At 46.7% G+C, this 16,316-nt stretch overlaps 1 protein-coding gene across 3 annotated transcripts in view; it reads left to right on the top strand.

Moving 5' to 3' along the window:
* Positions 1-16,316, top strand: part of trrap (transformation/transcription domain-associated protein) — a 51,363-nt gene that overhangs the window by 18,930 nt on the left and 16,117 nt on the right. For all 3 annotated transcript variants that reach the window (XM_052072686.1, XM_052072685.1, XM_052072688.1), the window contains 21 exons: positions 1,274-1,402; positions 2,090-2,356; positions 2,467-2,673; positions 4,081-4,239; positions 4,323-4,457; positions 4,824-4,934; positions 5,405-5,551; positions 7,303-7,516; positions 7,618-7,746; positions 8,076-8,225; positions 8,336-8,535; positions 8,630-8,751; positions 9,970-10,183; positions 10,348-10,527; positions 10,699-10,845; positions 10,976-11,095; positions 12,417-12,704; positions 12,788-12,925; positions 13,033-13,145; positions 13,310-13,445; positions 14,878-15,069. In XM_052072686.1, the coding sequence (XP_051928646.1) occupies positions 1,274-1,402; positions 2,090-2,356; positions 2,467-2,673; positions 4,081-4,239; positions 4,323-4,457; positions 4,824-4,934; positions 5,405-5,551; positions 7,303-7,516; positions 7,618-7,746; positions 8,076-8,225; positions 8,336-8,535; positions 8,630-8,751; positions 9,970-10,183; positions 10,348-10,527; positions 10,699-10,845; positions 10,976-11,095; positions 12,417-12,704; positions 12,788-12,925; positions 13,033-13,145; positions 13,310-13,445; positions 14,878-15,069 (3,498 nt within the window). The remainder of the gene's footprint in view (positions 1-1,273; positions 1,403-2,089; positions 2,357-2,466; positions 2,674-4,080; positions 4,240-4,322; positions 4,458-4,823; positions 4,935-5,404; positions 5,552-7,302; positions 7,517-7,617; positions 7,747-8,075; positions 8,226-8,335; positions 8,536-8,629; positions 8,752-9,969; positions 10,184-10,347; positions 10,528-10,698; positions 10,846-10,975; positions 11,096-12,416; positions 12,705-12,787; positions 12,926-13,032; positions 13,146-13,309; positions 13,446-14,877; positions 15,070-16,316) is intronic.

The following is a 16,316-nucleotide window of genomic DNA, read 5'->3' as shown; positions in this document are numbered from 1 at the left end:
GTTCCTGAACATCCAGCGCACGCGTTGTTTGACTACAATTCAGACGCTGTCTTATAATCACCGTGTCTCGCCATTTAGCGCTGTAATTATTCTTGCTTTGCTGCACTTCCTCTTTACTGTCAATGTTATTTTTCATTCTTGGATATGCGTCGTGTAAAAAAAAAAAAAGTTTGCATCGTTTGGAGCCCTGCCTGGTATTTTCAGTTATTGGAGGTGAGTCTGGAAGGTGCCACTGTAAAATGTTATTTTCAGATGGCATTTGTAAAAATGGAACTGGACTGATTGCGCCAAGCTATATGTTATGTTTATATGCATGGAGTAGCCTGAAGTATCACTTTATCAAATGATGTCACAAAAAAAAAAAAAAAAAAGGAAAAACAATGTGGACAGATGAGGCTGCAGTTCCGACCGGTGCGTGGCGCATGTTCTCGGGGTCTTTGTTCCAGGCCGCGTGTGGTGCGTCTGCATTTGTACCCGTCACGCTTTGGCTTTTACCCCGTGCCGAATGCGTGCGAGTAATGACCAAACGGTGGGAGAGGGGAGGAGGGGAAGCATATGCTGCCGCGATCGTTCTTCACCGAGCGTCGCCCCCGTCCGATGATGGATTGAATAGGAGGGCTCATTAGCAGATAGCAGCTTCTTTAAATAAAGACAGTCATTAGCTTTATTGTGGGCGCGATCTTCTGCGTTTCACAGGCTAATCAAGCCCGGGCCTCCTCCGTTGGCTTATTCTGCCAACCATCCCTGCAGATTTCACCGTTTCTCCACAATTTTGTTGTTTGGCAAGTTTGATGTTTTTCATGCCTCGCAGCCAGAGAGCGATCTCTTCAAGAAGGTCTAGCAAGGTTAATTCGGAGGTCTTACACGTTTCTTCTTTTTACCACGAGTTTTGTGAAGCAGTAATTACTGTTGCCGTATTTAATCAAGGGAACATCGAGAGGAAAAAGGAGGGCTTGGCCGCCAGATTAGTTAAATGTCGTGTCTTTTATTACTTTTACTGGTCACAATTGCCTCGCCTCACACATCTGTCCATACGCCTTATTTCCCCAGCTAATTAATGATCGTAGTCTGTAACGTTCCCTCATCTCAGATACTTAAAGTAGATTAGTGCCTTAGAGAGCTCAAATTGTGCACATTTTCATCTCCAATTCCTTCACAGTGATTTAGCTTTGCCTCCCTTCTCTGTGATTTGTGAAAACCCGATTTTGGGTCCTTGAGGCTAATTTATTTTTCCGTTTTTTTAAAAATTTTGTTTTGTTTTCTTTACCAAAAGGTTCTGCAGCACATCCTCAATCCAGCCTTCCTATACAGCTTTGAGAAGGGTGACGGAGAGCAGCTCCTCGGTCCGCCCAATCCCGAAGGGGACAATCCGGAAAGCATTACCAGCGTCTTCATCACCAAGGTACGTGTGCACGGAGATGCCCCCATGCATTGATTTTCTTCACATCCACCACGCTCAAACTCCCGTACTCAGCACACTTGCTCTCCTACTTGCTCATTATTTAACAGCTTTGTATCTCTGATTTCATTACTGGATACATTTCCACACCCCGACCCCACATGACAGCTCCCTTCACACATCCATACTGCCTCAGCATCCACCACCCATTCCATATTCCTGTCACTCTGCTTTTTCCTTGAACGTCTCCGCCGCATTTCATCTCCCCTTTTTAAGCCTCTTCCACCTGTCTTTGATTGTCTTCGCTTCCCCCACTGATCCCACTGGTCCTCTTTCATTTATCATACCCAAACTCGAATTCCTGGTGTAAATGTCACAATGTGGCCATGTTAAAGGTCAGAGTAATTTTTTTTGTGCAGTGGTACATTCCATTGATGACTAACACCTGCCTTATTTTGGCCTGACATGGTTTTTCTTTGGAGATTTAAAAGTAATTTCCCCTGACAGCCCTTTGGGCCGCTCTCATCTGACAACCTCAGATACCGAGGAGTGTTGGAGCCGAAATACAATCACAGTAATTTAATATTTGGATAAAAGGTTGCTTTCTGTTTATTCTGATGAAGAGGTGCAACCGGTGTTTTATTAAGGAGGGAAGATTTCACACAGGTTTGAATTCCATGTGTTTCTCAGGTTCTGGATCCAGAGAAGCAGGCTGACCTGTTGGACTCTCTGCGAATATGCTTGCTGCAGTTCTCCACCCTGTTGGTGGAGCATGCGCCCCACCACATTCATGACAACAACAAATCCCGCAACAGCAAGCTGCGGCGCCTGATGACCTTCGCCTGGCCATGCCTGTTGCCGAAAGCCTGCGTCGACCCTGCCTGTAAATACAGCGGGCACCTCCTTTTGGCCCACATCATTGCAAAGTTTGCCATCCACAAGAAGATTGTTCTCCAGGTAAGGAGGAGGCGAAATGAGGCCTTGCATTACTGCAACGCAGCGTGATGTTGTGAGAGAGACGAAGGCTGAGCGTACGTTAGCGATATGAAAATGCGTTGCTTCTTTAGGTCTTCCACAGCCTTTTGAAGGCCCACACCATGGAAGCCCGTGCCATTGTCCGCCAGGCCATGGCCATCCTCACTCCAGCTGTGCCAGCCCGCATGGAGGACGGCCACCAAATGCTCACCCACTGGACGCGCAAAATCATCGTGGAGGAAGGCCACACCGTACCGCAGCTGGTCCACATACTGCACCTGATCGTGCAGCACTTCCGGGTGAGTAGATGCGAAATGAACGCATACTTGGAGCTGTCATCTCATCACCAGCGTTACATTCATCGGTTCCATGTACGGTTTCTAATGCGAGCACTTGATGAAGTGAGATTTGGCGGTTGTTTGTCAGCATATAAATCACATCATTATCACACTTTAAAAACCCCACTCTAACACCCCCCCCCACCCCCCATCCCATTGATGGAAGTTATTGACAGTGGCCACGCGAATGGGACTCTGCTCCCTAGCGGCAACTGTCTTCTGTCTGTAATCGCCTTAAAGCAGATACATTCAGAAGCGTGACCCGTGAAATAACACCAGCCAAAGGATCATTGACCCGTGCGTTAGCGCCGCTCTTAAAACTTGATCGACACTTGATGCCTCCTCATTTGATGTTCCTGGCTTCGCCACTTCATGGGGACTGAGTGTTTCTCTGCACAGAATCGACATTTTCCCCCGATTTTCTCCATCTTCCTGACAGGTTGCTCTCATTGGGCCAGATGACTAATCTAATGTAATCACATCAGCATAATTGCACTGAGTGGAGGGCAGGGGGGGATAATGACAGGCAGATGAGAGACTTTTGAGTATGTGCACATGTGATGGACAGGGCTTAGCCTCTCTGTCATTAAGAGGCGTTGAAGTCCTGCTCCATCGACTATAATTACCCTCAAAGTGAGAAGCTTGAATATTCTTTGTCGCGAGCAGCAGCCCTCAGATAGACATCTCATCTCTCGCTCTTTTGTCTGCATGCTTGAGAGTCCCCAGTTTGCCTTCTGAGGAAGCGAAGTGAACCTCCAGCGTGATGCTTTAGTGTTCGGTGTCATATCCTTGAAACTAAGTGGGATGCGATTTCTGGCGCGTCTGCGCAATGGGTTGTGCAACTCGTATAGCTCGGTGTGGGTTATACTTCTAGTTTTCCCCTCCAGCATATACCAGAAAATATTTTGGTTTACTCAAGACTTCTAAAAAGCTGATTTATACATGGAGGAACATTTTGAAACTAACAACGTTTGTGTATTCACTGCAGTGTACTCACCGGTAACGAGCGCCGATGCCTCTCGTACTTGGATATATGAAATTTAATTGAACACAATGACAAAAAAGCGCTTTCTTTCTGAAGCAGATAATGATTTGCCAATGTGTTCAGCTGCCATAAATTTCACCAACAACTGCTGAGAAGGATTTACTCTGTCAGATTTTGTCTGCCCTAAGTATCGGTTGCTGGTATTGGAATACATATTGATGGCTGTATTTATAGGCTTTATATAGGTATAGCTTTAGGTTTTTTTTAAGACGGGAATCTGCAAAATATATTTTCCAATCTTAATTTTGGAAATTCCTTTTTTTTTTTTTTGTAATTTACTTTCCATTGCGACCGAAATTTTGCCAACCTTTTTGCCTGTACAGGTATACTACCCTGTGCGCCACCACCTAGTGCAGCACATGATCAGCGCAATGCAGCGTCTGGGCTTCACCCCCACCGTGACCATCGAGCATCGGAAACTGGCTGTTGACCTGGCTGAGGTGGTCATCAAGTGGGAGCTGCAAAGGATTAAAGACCAATTGGTGTGTGCATGCACAGCTGGAAAAACGTGTACAGCGTGAGTCCCAGAACTACATGTCTGTCCTTCTTGTTCGGGTCCTGCCAGCCCGATTCAGAGGCAGAAGGTGGGTCCAGTGGTGAAGGGACGAGCGGTGCTGTGAAAGGAGGACTCTCTGCAGATGGCGGCACTCCCGGACAGGATGCGAAAAGATTCCGTGTAGCATCAGGAACGGCCTCTACTGTGAGCTAATTTACATTCTATTACTTGTTGTTGCCACTTCCAAAATTAGCAATCACTTCAAACTGTGCAGCAGGTTGCCCTTGAGCTGTATTGTTTAGAAAAATGATTGCGGAACAGTTTGATCAAACGGCATCTCGACAAGACAAAACTTGCCAGAAGGGTGACAGCGTTTGTTTTCTCTCCTTTTGATTTTTGCAGTCTCAATCGCAGCTATTGTTTTCATTCTAAATTGTCAAAACTGTCGTGAGATGCACCGAGGGCAATTTCTTTCACGTAAACAACATCATTTTCAACGTCTCTTATTTCTCTCCCTGTTCAGTCATCCTGTGCGAAAACACAACTGTTATGATTGTTGTTTGTTTTTAGGTGTTTGGTCGCAGTCAGGCCATGCCCGGCACCGAAACGATGCTCGGCAAGCCTGTTGACAAACAACATACAGATACTGTCGTCAATTTCCTCATCCGGATTGCATGCCAGGTAACACTTCCAACACATAGAGGGATAATAGAGATGCTTGTATTTTCTCTCCCGATTCCTAACCAACGCACTGTACTAAATTCATTTTTTCCCTTTGTTTAATCACAGCGTGGGGAACCTAAATCAGACGCATCGGGGGGTGGGGGGTGTCAGGGATAACGATCGAGCACGAGTACACGAGACTCGAGAGCTGGTGGGGTTTTTCATTGTCAACAGTCGGCCTTGAACCGGCATGCTTGAATGATCGCTTTCCATTGCCGGGCGGCGACGATATACCCCTGTCATACTCCTTGTCACATGAAGGAAATGCTGCCTAATAGCGGCGTTCTTCCTTCTCGAGTCTCTCCTTGACCCGTGTGATTTCTCTCCTCCCCGGGTCGCCGCAGCGATGTCGGAAAATGGCGACTCTTTGTCAATGATGATGATAAAGTGTCCTAACTCTTCTTACACCCTCTTCTCCTCCCGCATAGGTAAATGACAGCACTAACGTGGCCGGGTCCCCCGGGGAGCTGCTCTCTCGCCGCTGCGTTAGTCTGATGAAGACAGCCCTCAGACCTGACATGTGGCCTCGCGCCGAGCTCAAGCTGCAGTGGTTTGACAGGCTGCTCATGACTGTGGTGAGAAGGCATCTGCTGTATCTTGCCAATTACTCGATTGGATTGTCAGCCAGTTAGGAACCGTTTCGAGTGCGACTGTTAGCTTCCATGACTTCAACTGTCCCATACTGCGAAGTGTTGCTTGGTGGAAACGTGGCTTTAGACCACACTATTCTTGCTAAAAGATTTGCAACACGGGCACGGTTGGAGTCTTGGGGTCAACGCCCAAAAATTGTCATTTAAATTCGGTTGCCAGTTGTCAAGCATGAAATCATTTAGACTCACAATTGTCATTGTTGTAGAAAACGAATGAACTTTGTGTCCTTTAGCAATATCTTAACTATCGTAAATTATATTCCTAATTGTATTCATATTTTATTAAGAGTCCAATTCCTAATACGACTTGAGCGGAAAAAGTTGAACCCCTGTATTAGTGTGAGTATCTGATTAAAAACATTGCGCTCAAGTGATTGTCTTCCCCGCTGCGGCAGGTTGCTTCTTCCCGAAGTGCTGTAAAAGTTTCCTCATCACAACTGTCTCGGTGCTTACGCAAATGCCCGAGTGCTTCGTTATCAGTTTTACATGAAGTGAGGCGCCTACTGCCATAAATGACAAAATAATACCAGCGGTGAGATAACGCGAGTCAATCCGGGTTGGCCTGCGACTTGTTTTACAACTCCCCGCTCTTCATCTTCAGCTCTCCGTCCTTGCCGGCTATATCGCTGGCCTGTGCCGCCCCTGCATCTTCCCTCACCCTTTTTCTTCTCTTGTCCCTCCTCACGAGCTTCTCCCGTCATCACCTCAGCCTCTGTTTTCACTTAGTCTCCCTTATCTGTCGCTCGCCTCTGTCTGTGCTCATCTCGCTGGTCTGATTCGCAGCGGCAGACAAGACAAGGTTATCACCGTACCGCAGCATTATCCGATATTTTCTTTGTGCTCCTGCGGGGATCATCGCATCAGTTGCGCCCGTGCTCTCTCTGTCCGCCTGTGCATGTTCCATACCTGCCTAGCACCCGGTCCAGATTACATGCAAATGGTGTGAAAAATAAAGGTCTATGTAGGTCTTATTCAGACAATACACAGGTTTTCGTCTCTTGGGGGTGTGTGCTCGACATGTCCGTCAGGTTAATGAGCAATGCCCCTCCATCAGATTAGCTTTCAATATCTCATTGTCTTGTCATGTCCGTGATGGTGGAACGGGAAGAAGGTAATGTGAGAGAGGGCCGAGAAGAGCCACGTACACGATTCCGAGCGTGCGTATTCCCTGCGCGCACGCCGAAAGATACACTTGTTTGTAGTCGTACGGTGCAAAAAAAAAAATCAATACCGCTCCTGATATGTACCCGAAGCCTTATCACCTGGGCTCACCTTGTTCATTAGTCCAGATTAGTGCCATGGATCTGTCTCAGATTATCCTCTTGGCCTTGTCATCTTCGTACATCTTGATTACAATTTAGACCAAATTAGGCCCGTATATGTGCCATTGATCTTTGGTTTACTGCAAATCACAGTGGCTTGTTTCTTTTCCCTGAGTTGATACCTTTGCGCGCACGGCATTGATTTTGGAGTTGTCTCGAGTTTGTATTTAAAGGGATAATTAGTGATACTGATGGACAAAAGTACTCGGACACCTGCCCTCGGAGTGGGAATAATAGTCTGTAATAAAAGTGAATGTCCTCCACACCGAAGTTAAAAAAATAAAAATAAAAAAGTGCTGTCTCATTATTTTAGTCCATTTATTGGACTTCTGAACATTCACTCCGTTTTTTCAGGAGCAGCCAGCTCAGGCGAACATCTCCAACATCTGCACCGGATTGGAGATTCTCTGTTTCTTGCTGAGTGTGCTGCAATCACCCGCTATTCTGGCCCACTTCAAGCCCCTCCAGAGAGGCATCGCCGCCTGTATGACATGCGGCAACACCAAAGTCCTGCGTGCTGTTCACTCTCTCCTCTCGCGCCTTATGAGCATCTTTCCCACCGAACCCAGTGAGCCCACCAACACGCGCGGTTCAAATTCTCTCTCTGAGCAAACGCGCGGCTTCAGCTTGAACGTCGAGAGTGAAACGTCGCGCCTCATCCCATTCCAGGCACATCCAACGTGGCGTCCAAGTATGAGGAGCTGGAGTGTTTGTATGCAGCCGTAGGCAAGGTCATCTACGAGGGACTTACCAACTATGAAAAAGCCACGAGCAACACTAACCCTACACAGCTCTTCGGTAAGACAGACTCTCCCTGACATTTCTTGTGGATATATACAGAGATTTAATTTTTTTTCTCCCCCCCATTTGGGAAAGGTTGTTCCCTGAAATATAACTGCACTGTCATCCCTCCCTCCGTGAACATTGTTTTTCACCACCCAGAAGTGAAAATCCCAGCATATTGAATCAATAGCACTTTACATTCTCATTTTATTTGTGCTACCTTTCTGAATGCAGAGGGTAAAAAGCTATGAGCTACGTGTCACGTTTCCCCAAACAGGCGATTGTGGTCAGTAAAAAGTCTGTATTTTAATTCACCCTGCTCGGTTTCGTCGCGTGTCTTGCAGGCACACTGATGATTCTCAAATCAGCCTGCAGTTACAACGCGAGTTACATCGATCGCCTCATCTCGGTGTTTATGCGCTCGCTGCAGAAGATGGTGCGCGAACACCTGAGCCCCCAGCAGGCCAACCCAGCAGTCACGGAGACCAGCACCGGTAAACAATTACGCAGGAATCGGCGATGCAAGCATCAACAAGCTTCATCGGTGTGGCGATATCCTCTCAAGACTTGTCTCGGGGAACGCTAAACGTTCGTGTTCTCACAGTGACGAGCGAGCTGGTCATGCTGAGCCTCGACCTGGTGAAGACGCGACTCTCCGTCATGAGCATGGAGATGAGGAAGAACTTCATTCAGGTTATTCTGACCTCACTGATCGAGAAGTCGCCCGACCCCAAAATCCTCCGCGCTGTCGTAAAGATCGTGGAAGAGTGGGTGAAAAATAATTCTCCCATGGCTGCCAATCAGGTGAGTTAAGATGAGGCAATTCCGTCCGTATGTACAAATAACAGAGCCAAAAAGCATGGAGACGACAAAGCCACCCTCTTCGTCCTCCTCCTAGATGCCCAATATTCGCGAGAAGTCCATCCTTTTGGTAAAGATGATGACCTACATCGAGAAGCGTTTCCCCGATGAACTCGAGTTAAACGCCCAGTTCCTGGACCTCGTTAATTACGTCTACAGGTAATTGCCGATATTCATCATATAGCCAAGTGGCCGCGCCGCGGCCGCTCATCTGCCCTTGCGTCCGTCACAACATCAACGATGATGAAATGATGAAAATTACACCGGATTTGACAAGCGAATGTTCAGAGAAGGCGGGGTGAGACTTAAAATAAACGCACCGAGTAACCATACCGTTGGATGAACTAACTAAAGTACGAATCATTGAGGCAGATGTTCGTGGAAGTGCATCTAGGAGATGATGTAACTGGACAGTTATGAAAAAGAGGTTTCCCGGTGTCTTTGACGCAGTGTCACCGTCACAGCCCCCCTTACACACGGGGGCTTACCCGGCAAGCCAGCGAGCAGTTGGGAAGTTCGGAGGTAGAGACTATCCTGTCAACGGCAATTCATCAAACCCTGATTCTCTTTTGGCCGTGACTTGCGCGCGTTAGCGCTTTTAATCAGGCAAATGCATCCCGTATCCCCCCCGTGCCATCTGCTCTTCGTGTCGGGAGATTTAAAGTGAGTAGTAAATCCCTGATTGACAGCGAGTAATGATATTGGAATAATGAAGCAGCCGTCCCAGAACAATGTATGATCAAGCCAGTGGTGCCAATAGCGGCGTTGTCCAGCTGTTGTAGCCTTGTCTTTTTTGTTGTTGTTCCTTTTAATCTCACATTCTTTTTCTCTCTCACTCTCACTGTATTGTGAATCATACCTAGGAGAGCCTGTCAGTGCAGCAAAATGTTGTCTGAATTTTGACTTTTTTTTTTTTAAGTTAGTCTTAGTCTCAATCAAATTATTGACCAACCAGACGATACAGGTCATGTATTTATTATGAGGTCACTTGGATGTCTTCCCTATTCGCTTCATTTTTAGCTTTCACTGAATAGAATAGGGCAAAATCCGGTGTGATTTTCAAGCTGATGCACTCAACAATGCAGCATCAGGAGGTCAGGAGCAAATGGCACCATGAAGAGGAGGCACAGGCAAAATGAAAGATGACAGAGTGCCGAATATTTCCGCTCTTGTTAACATTGTTGAAATGAAAGAAATATTATTGCAAAAAAAAAAAAAACAACAACAATTTTGGCAGTTGTGAATGAGCTGAAGCATTTGTTCAGTTTATTCAGAAGCTCCCAAATTGCATTGGAGCCAGTCACAAAAAAAAATGGATTGTTGGATGTTTTACCAACTCACAAGCTCTTCAGTAAACATTTGGTTCCTCTCATCCAGGGACGAAACTCTGTCAGGGAGTGACATCACATCAAAGTTGGAGCCAGCTTTTCTCTCTGGACTTCGCTGCACTCAGCCGCTGATCCGAGCAAAGTTCTTTGAGGTTTTTGATGCCTCCATGAAACGGCGAGTCTATGAGAGGCTCCTCTACATCTGTTGTTCTCAGAACTGGGAAGCCATGGGGAACCATTTCTGGATCAAGCAGTGTATCGAGGTACGCTCTATTTTCGGCAGTATGCTGAGCCAACAATTACAAAGTGTTGTGGAGTCACATCACAACATATTTTTGACTTTTTTTTTCCTGTGTGTCAGTTCGCAAGGTTTCTGCCAAATCCTCACGCCGATCTTAACACCTACGACTTTGTATTTGCTTATTAGCTGCTTCTGGCGGTGTGTGAACGCAACACCATCATCGGCACCAGCTGCCAGGGATCGATGCTTCCGTCTATCACAAACGTCATCAACCTGGCTGACAGCCACGATCGTGCCGCGTTCGCCATGGCGACGCATGTCAAGCAGGAACCGCGCGAGAGGGAGACGAGCGAGACCAAGGAGGAGGTAGGGTGCGAGCACACAACCACGTTATGACACTGTCTCACACCAATTAGCACGTTATCCCATTAGCCGTGTGCAACATACTCTCATCATTGTCCTTCACACATTCACGTCACACCTTCTCTCTCATGCTTGAGTGTGAAGTGAATGGCATTTCCTTTTCCTCTCCGGTAGGATGTCGAGATCGACATAGAATTAGCCCCAGGTGACCAAACCGCTCTTCCGAAGACGAAGGACCAGGCTGAGAGAGATGCGGGCAACCAACTGCACATGCTTACGAATCGCCACGACAAGTTCCTCGACTCTCTGCGAGAGGTCAAGGTAAGGACCTCCCGGAATCGCCCCACCAAGCAATTGAAATGCAACCACCTGCTGGAATTGGGAAGCAATTACGCTTTTGATCTAAGACAAAATATTTATATCCTGACATTTGAACCCTGGCCTTTGCTAGACCGGGGCGCTGCTGAATGCTCTTGTCCAGCTGTGTCACATCGCCACCCCTCTGGCGGAGAGATCCTGGGTGCAGCTCTTTCCTCGCCTTTGGAAGATTCTCTCTGACAGGCAGCAGCATGTGAGTCTATTCCCGTGAGATCAGAACCGGCATGTGCGGGACGTGGAAGACATGCATATTGATGAAACGCAAACTGTCTGGAAGGACCAAAACCACAGAGGACATTCACGCCACATGCAAAACACTTGACATGGTCACGCAAATATGACCTTCATCTTTGCCATCTCAACACACATGATTGTGCTTAATGAGGTTGGATTCATTTCTGCGAAATATGGAAATGAGCAGCTGAGGAAGCTTAAATGAGCTGAACTAATAACCAAATGAATATGGAGTATTTTGAGAGGGGTTGAAAGGCCTTGATTTAAAGTGATTGAGCGCCTCAATTTCAGAGACGCTGTCATTGGAATTGTAATGATTTTCTTTTCGTGACAGACTTCCAAGGCGCAGGCGGGCGACGCGTGTTTATTCCGATGGCCGCTGTGACTTCTTAGCACGTGGCACCATCACGTCTCACAGGGGTCGGGGGGGGGGGGGGGGCGAGAGCTCTTGATCTTTGCATATAGCCGCAATTTCTGAAGAAGGAATTTACTGATCAATTGGGTCTTCCTGATTGCTAGTTTAATTAATGTGGCCGTCAAGGCATTAAATATTCAATGCTATCAATAGGCGGTGCAAATTATATTCGGCAGCGATGCATCATTTATTTGCGAGTGCCAGCATGCTCGTGATGTGTGCGCGCATGTGTGAGTCATCATCTTTGCTGAAGGTGTTTTGATTGTTCGCTTAAAATTGGAAATCCCATTTGCGCATATCAAATAATCAATCAGTCAAATAATTAACAAGAAGTGTTTTGTGTGTTTTGAAAAACATTTGATTAGAGTAAAACACATTTTTTTATCACGAAGATGTAATTGTCTCATCAAGTATCGGTACGCTGAATCGTTGAGTGCTCAAATGTTCGTATTTTGACTCGGCCGGGGGGAAAAAAACAAACCCCATCAGTGCATTCTGATATTTTTCATGTTTAAAGTTTCATTGCAGATGCATTGGATAGGCTTGACATGACCATAATTTTGGAGCCCATCACTGATGAGCGAGTTAAAAGAAAAAACTCTTTCCTACCTATTTAACTCATTCACTCCCAAAGATTATTAACTGTACAGTCGACCTCTGCCCTTTGCAGATTAGGACTGGCTCAACCAACAAATAGCCAAAAATCTGCGTGCAATTGATGCCCGTTGTAATGCGCCGAGGAAAAAAAATCACGACAATCCAATGCATATTTTGCACCCACCAAATCATTTTATACGTGCATCGTCATGCTTTTCCTGAATGCTGTCTTAGACCTCTCCTCAAGTCAACGCGCTTTCCTCCACAGGCATTATCTGGAGAAATGAGTCCTTTCCTGTGCAGCGGCAGCCACCAAGCCCAGAGAGATTGTCAGCCCAGCGCCTTGAACTGCTTCGTCGAAGCCATGTCTCAGTGTGTGCCCCCCATCCCCATGCGTCCCTGCGTGCTCAAATACCTGGGCAAGACGCACAACCTGTGGCTACGATCCACTCTTATCCTGGAGCAGCAGGCCTTTGAAAAGGGCCTCAGTCTCCACTCGAAACCCAAGCATAGTGCAGAGGTCTACGAGCAGGAGAGTATCACACCACCTCAACAGGTGACGTGTTTTGATCCTCATTCGCAGCGTAGTATTTGAGCGTCTTCTGAAATATCTGCATTTTTATTTTTTTTTTCCCAAAGGAGATTTTGGACTCCCTAGCAGAGCTGTACTCGCTGCTCCAAGAGGAGGACATGTGGGCGGGCTTGTGGCAGAAGCGATGCAAGTTCCCCGAAACTGCCACGGCAATCGCCTACGAGCAGCACGGCTTCTTTGAACAGGTGAGATGAAGGGATGGTGTTATTATTATTATTATTTTTTAGTCCAACTTCCTGATTAAATCACATGAAAGGCCCTTCTTGCCAATTAAACATCAGTGTGTCTGTAGGCCCAGGAAAGCTATGAGAAAGCGATGGAGAAGGCTCGAAAAGAGCACGAGAGGAGCAATGTGTCCCCGGCCATATTCCCCGAGTACCAACTTTGGGAAGACCACTGGATACGGTAACTCATTTCTTTCCAATCATGTGATGTTCTTTCCCCAAAGTGCAGTCAAGATAGTGCAGAAGGAAATCTTCTCTTATTTCGTATTTAACATTTTATTTGGATTGTGAGGCACCAACTGTTTTGAGTCAACACTTATTTATTTTTGTTTGCTACGTGTCCAGCTGTTCGAAGGAATTGAACCAGTGGGAGCCCTTGACGGAATATGGCCAATCTAAAGCCCATTCCAACCCTTATTTAGTGCTGGAATGTGCTTGGAGGGTTTCTAATTGGGCTGCCATGAAGGAGGCTCTGGTGCAGGTGAGGAGTACAGTTATGTCAAATTAGCTCACGCGAGTCTGCACACCTTCACATCCACACACACACACACACACACACACACACACCCCATACGCCCGCTCTGAAACTGCGCGCTAACCGTAAAAAGCCTGACGGAAAATGGCAGGGATGGGCAAGCCTAATCAAAAATCCCCACCAAGAACATCACCGGTGGTGTGGAACCTTCAGCTTTTGAACCCGGAGACTCAATTCCACTTTTTTTTCATTTTATTCCCGAAATTGAGTGCAATGTTTGATATCCCGCCAAGACCTTATGTCGATGTGAGGGAGTAACTTGATATTAGAGCGTCCGGTCGCTGCGTGACCTCTAGGGTGTATAAGAGAGCCGGAGCTTGTGGAAGGGCAGCTTTGCGGCTTCTTAATTTATTGGCCGTGTGTTTGCTAAGAGGAAGCATAGACGGATGGTAACGTGCGGGATTGTGGCGGACATATAACAAATAATCCTTCTTTGCTCTTTCAAGGAGACTTGGAACCAATCCATTGAGCCGCCGTGTCTTAAGGTGACACCTAATTAAATTGTCTGGATGGCGACACCAATTCCACTCCATCACCTTCTACTTGCGCAATTCCTTCCTTGCTCCGTTACCGATTGTAATTTTGACTTAGTTACTTGCTCATCTGTTTACCTACTCTTCGCCCACTGCGTCCCTCCCTAGCGTACCTCTTCCTCGCTCCGTTAGCCTCTAATATTTACGACATCTCGTGTGTGAATAATTACCCCGGCATCTGCTGCGGGCTGATTTGTTTTATGATGGTGGAGAGGAAGCGAGGCTTTGCTCGCGAGCTCAGAAGCGGAATCCAAATGGCCCGGCTTTCAATTAAAGCCGGCTCTTGATAAGGCCGTCCCTGTCTCCGGGACATTCATCAAGCGTCACCCCCGATAACTGCTCTGACCAATCACAGTAATTTTCTCAAGAGCTAATGCAAATACACACCCGTGCTTCCTCACTCCCCCTCGCCCTTTTCAACCACGACAGTTATCTTCATAGTCTTCATTTGTTTTCTCTTCCAAATGTGAAACACAGGTTTGACTTTGAAGGCTCCCTGGGGGTTGCTATTTGTTTTGTACCGATCAACTCAGCAATTTCATCAAACCCAGGTTGATTAGTTCTAAAGTACAAAAGTCCCAAGGCACCATCATCATACAATATGAAGTGGGAGCCATGTTATGGTTTAGTACAAAATGGTGACTGAATTGCCCCTTTTCCATTTTTACTTTTAAATTTAGACTGCAGTTTTGCCTACCAATAGACCCGAAGATTTCAACCGCTTTAAAAAAAAAAAAGTGGGCAACAAAATCATGAATCGCCACAAAAATGTCTTCGCAATCAATCGAAGTCAAGTGAAGGCAAATGGAATGCCTTAAATTGCATCGTGCCTGATTGATTTCTAGGTGGAGTTGAGTTGCCCCAAGGAAATGGCCTGGAAGGTGAACATGCACCGTGGTTACCTGGCCATCTGCCACCCGGAGGAACAGCAGCTCAACTTCATCGAGAGACTGGTGGAGATGGCGTCCAGCCTCGCCATCCGGGAGTGGAGACGGTTGCCTCATATCGTTTCGCACGTGCACACGCCGCTGCTCCAGGTACATATTCATAACTGCGCCGTTTGTGTGCGTTTTCATCAATCTAACAGACTGATGCGCGAAAGCCAGCAAGAATCAGTTTACCGTGCCGAGCACTGAACGATGCATGTCGAGAGACCATCAGTCGCCTTGAGACGGCGCGTTGTTAAGTAATGCTGATAACGGCCTCTATCTCCTCTCCTCCTTCCATTTTGTAAAATTGAGTTAGATGAATAGATGATGGGGCGGCATGGCGGCGGGTGGTGAGGGGGCCCTCTAAGCCTCTTTAGTTCCTCCACAAGAGATTAAAATAGACAGGAGAAAAGATGAAAAGGGGGAGGATGGGTGAAGAAGAGAAAACAGGGCGATGGGGTTTAAGGACGACGGGCCTGAAACGCTGCGAGAAGGGAAAAGGAGGGGAGAAGAGTTAGTTTAGCGGTAATTACTTCCCTGCCATACGATAGCGTTTGATTAAATACCTTGGGCAAAATTACATTTACATGATGAATAGCGTGGTCCCAATGAAGGTCAGAAATGGGCCATCAGCTGATATTATATGATAGTTGTGAAGAAAAAAAAACATGTTGCTGAGTTTATTTTGGTTGTGTGTGCAATGTGCACGCGTGTTCTTGCGTGAGTGCAATCCAGTTGCTGTTCTCGCTAAGGGAAAACAAGCTATTTAATTCCTCTCCAGGCAACCTCGCAGCCAGCTGTCAATCTCCATTCCAAACTTTTTCGTCCCACTTGCACAACTCCGCGAGCTTCTCGGGGGGAATGCCAAAGCCAGACTCGGCAAGTACAGAAAGGCTCCAAAGGCAAATTATCATCAAATCTTGCCTCCCAAGTGGCGTCTGACAATCAATGGATGATCACCCACTCCATTGATCGGGAGAGCCGGGCCGCTAATATTGATTGATGAGTCGTCGTAGTGGAGTGATTGATTATATGTTCGCAGAGTAGCCTTGGGCCAATCAATGAGGCTTCTTTTCACAGAATGCAATGCCAAATTTTGCTTATTCGTTTGACTTTAACTGCCATCAACGTATTCATTCTTTTAATATTCTTTTTCTAGAAGAGAATGCCAAATTGTAATCCTCAACTGGAGCCCATGTTTGTTTGCGCTTACCCCCACGGCTGTGTTGCATAACCCCATCTTCACTGCCATCATTTTGACACGTGTTGTGTCACTTAGGGCTTCGTTATAAATTACATAAACATGCTTCTCGGGCAGGCCCGTCATCGCACCACATGAACGGAGGTGTAGCGTT

This window comes from Hippocampus zosterae, chromosome 7 (assembly GCF_025434085.1).
Source record: "Hippocampus zosterae strain Florida chromosome 7, ASM2543408v3, whole genome shotgun sequence".
Taxonomy (NCBI): Eukaryota; Metazoa; Chordata; class Actinopteri; order Syngnathiformes; family Syngnathidae; genus Hippocampus; species Hippocampus zosterae.
Note: the sequence above shows the minus strand (reverse complement) of the source record. Positions and strands in the feature narration are given on the sequence as shown.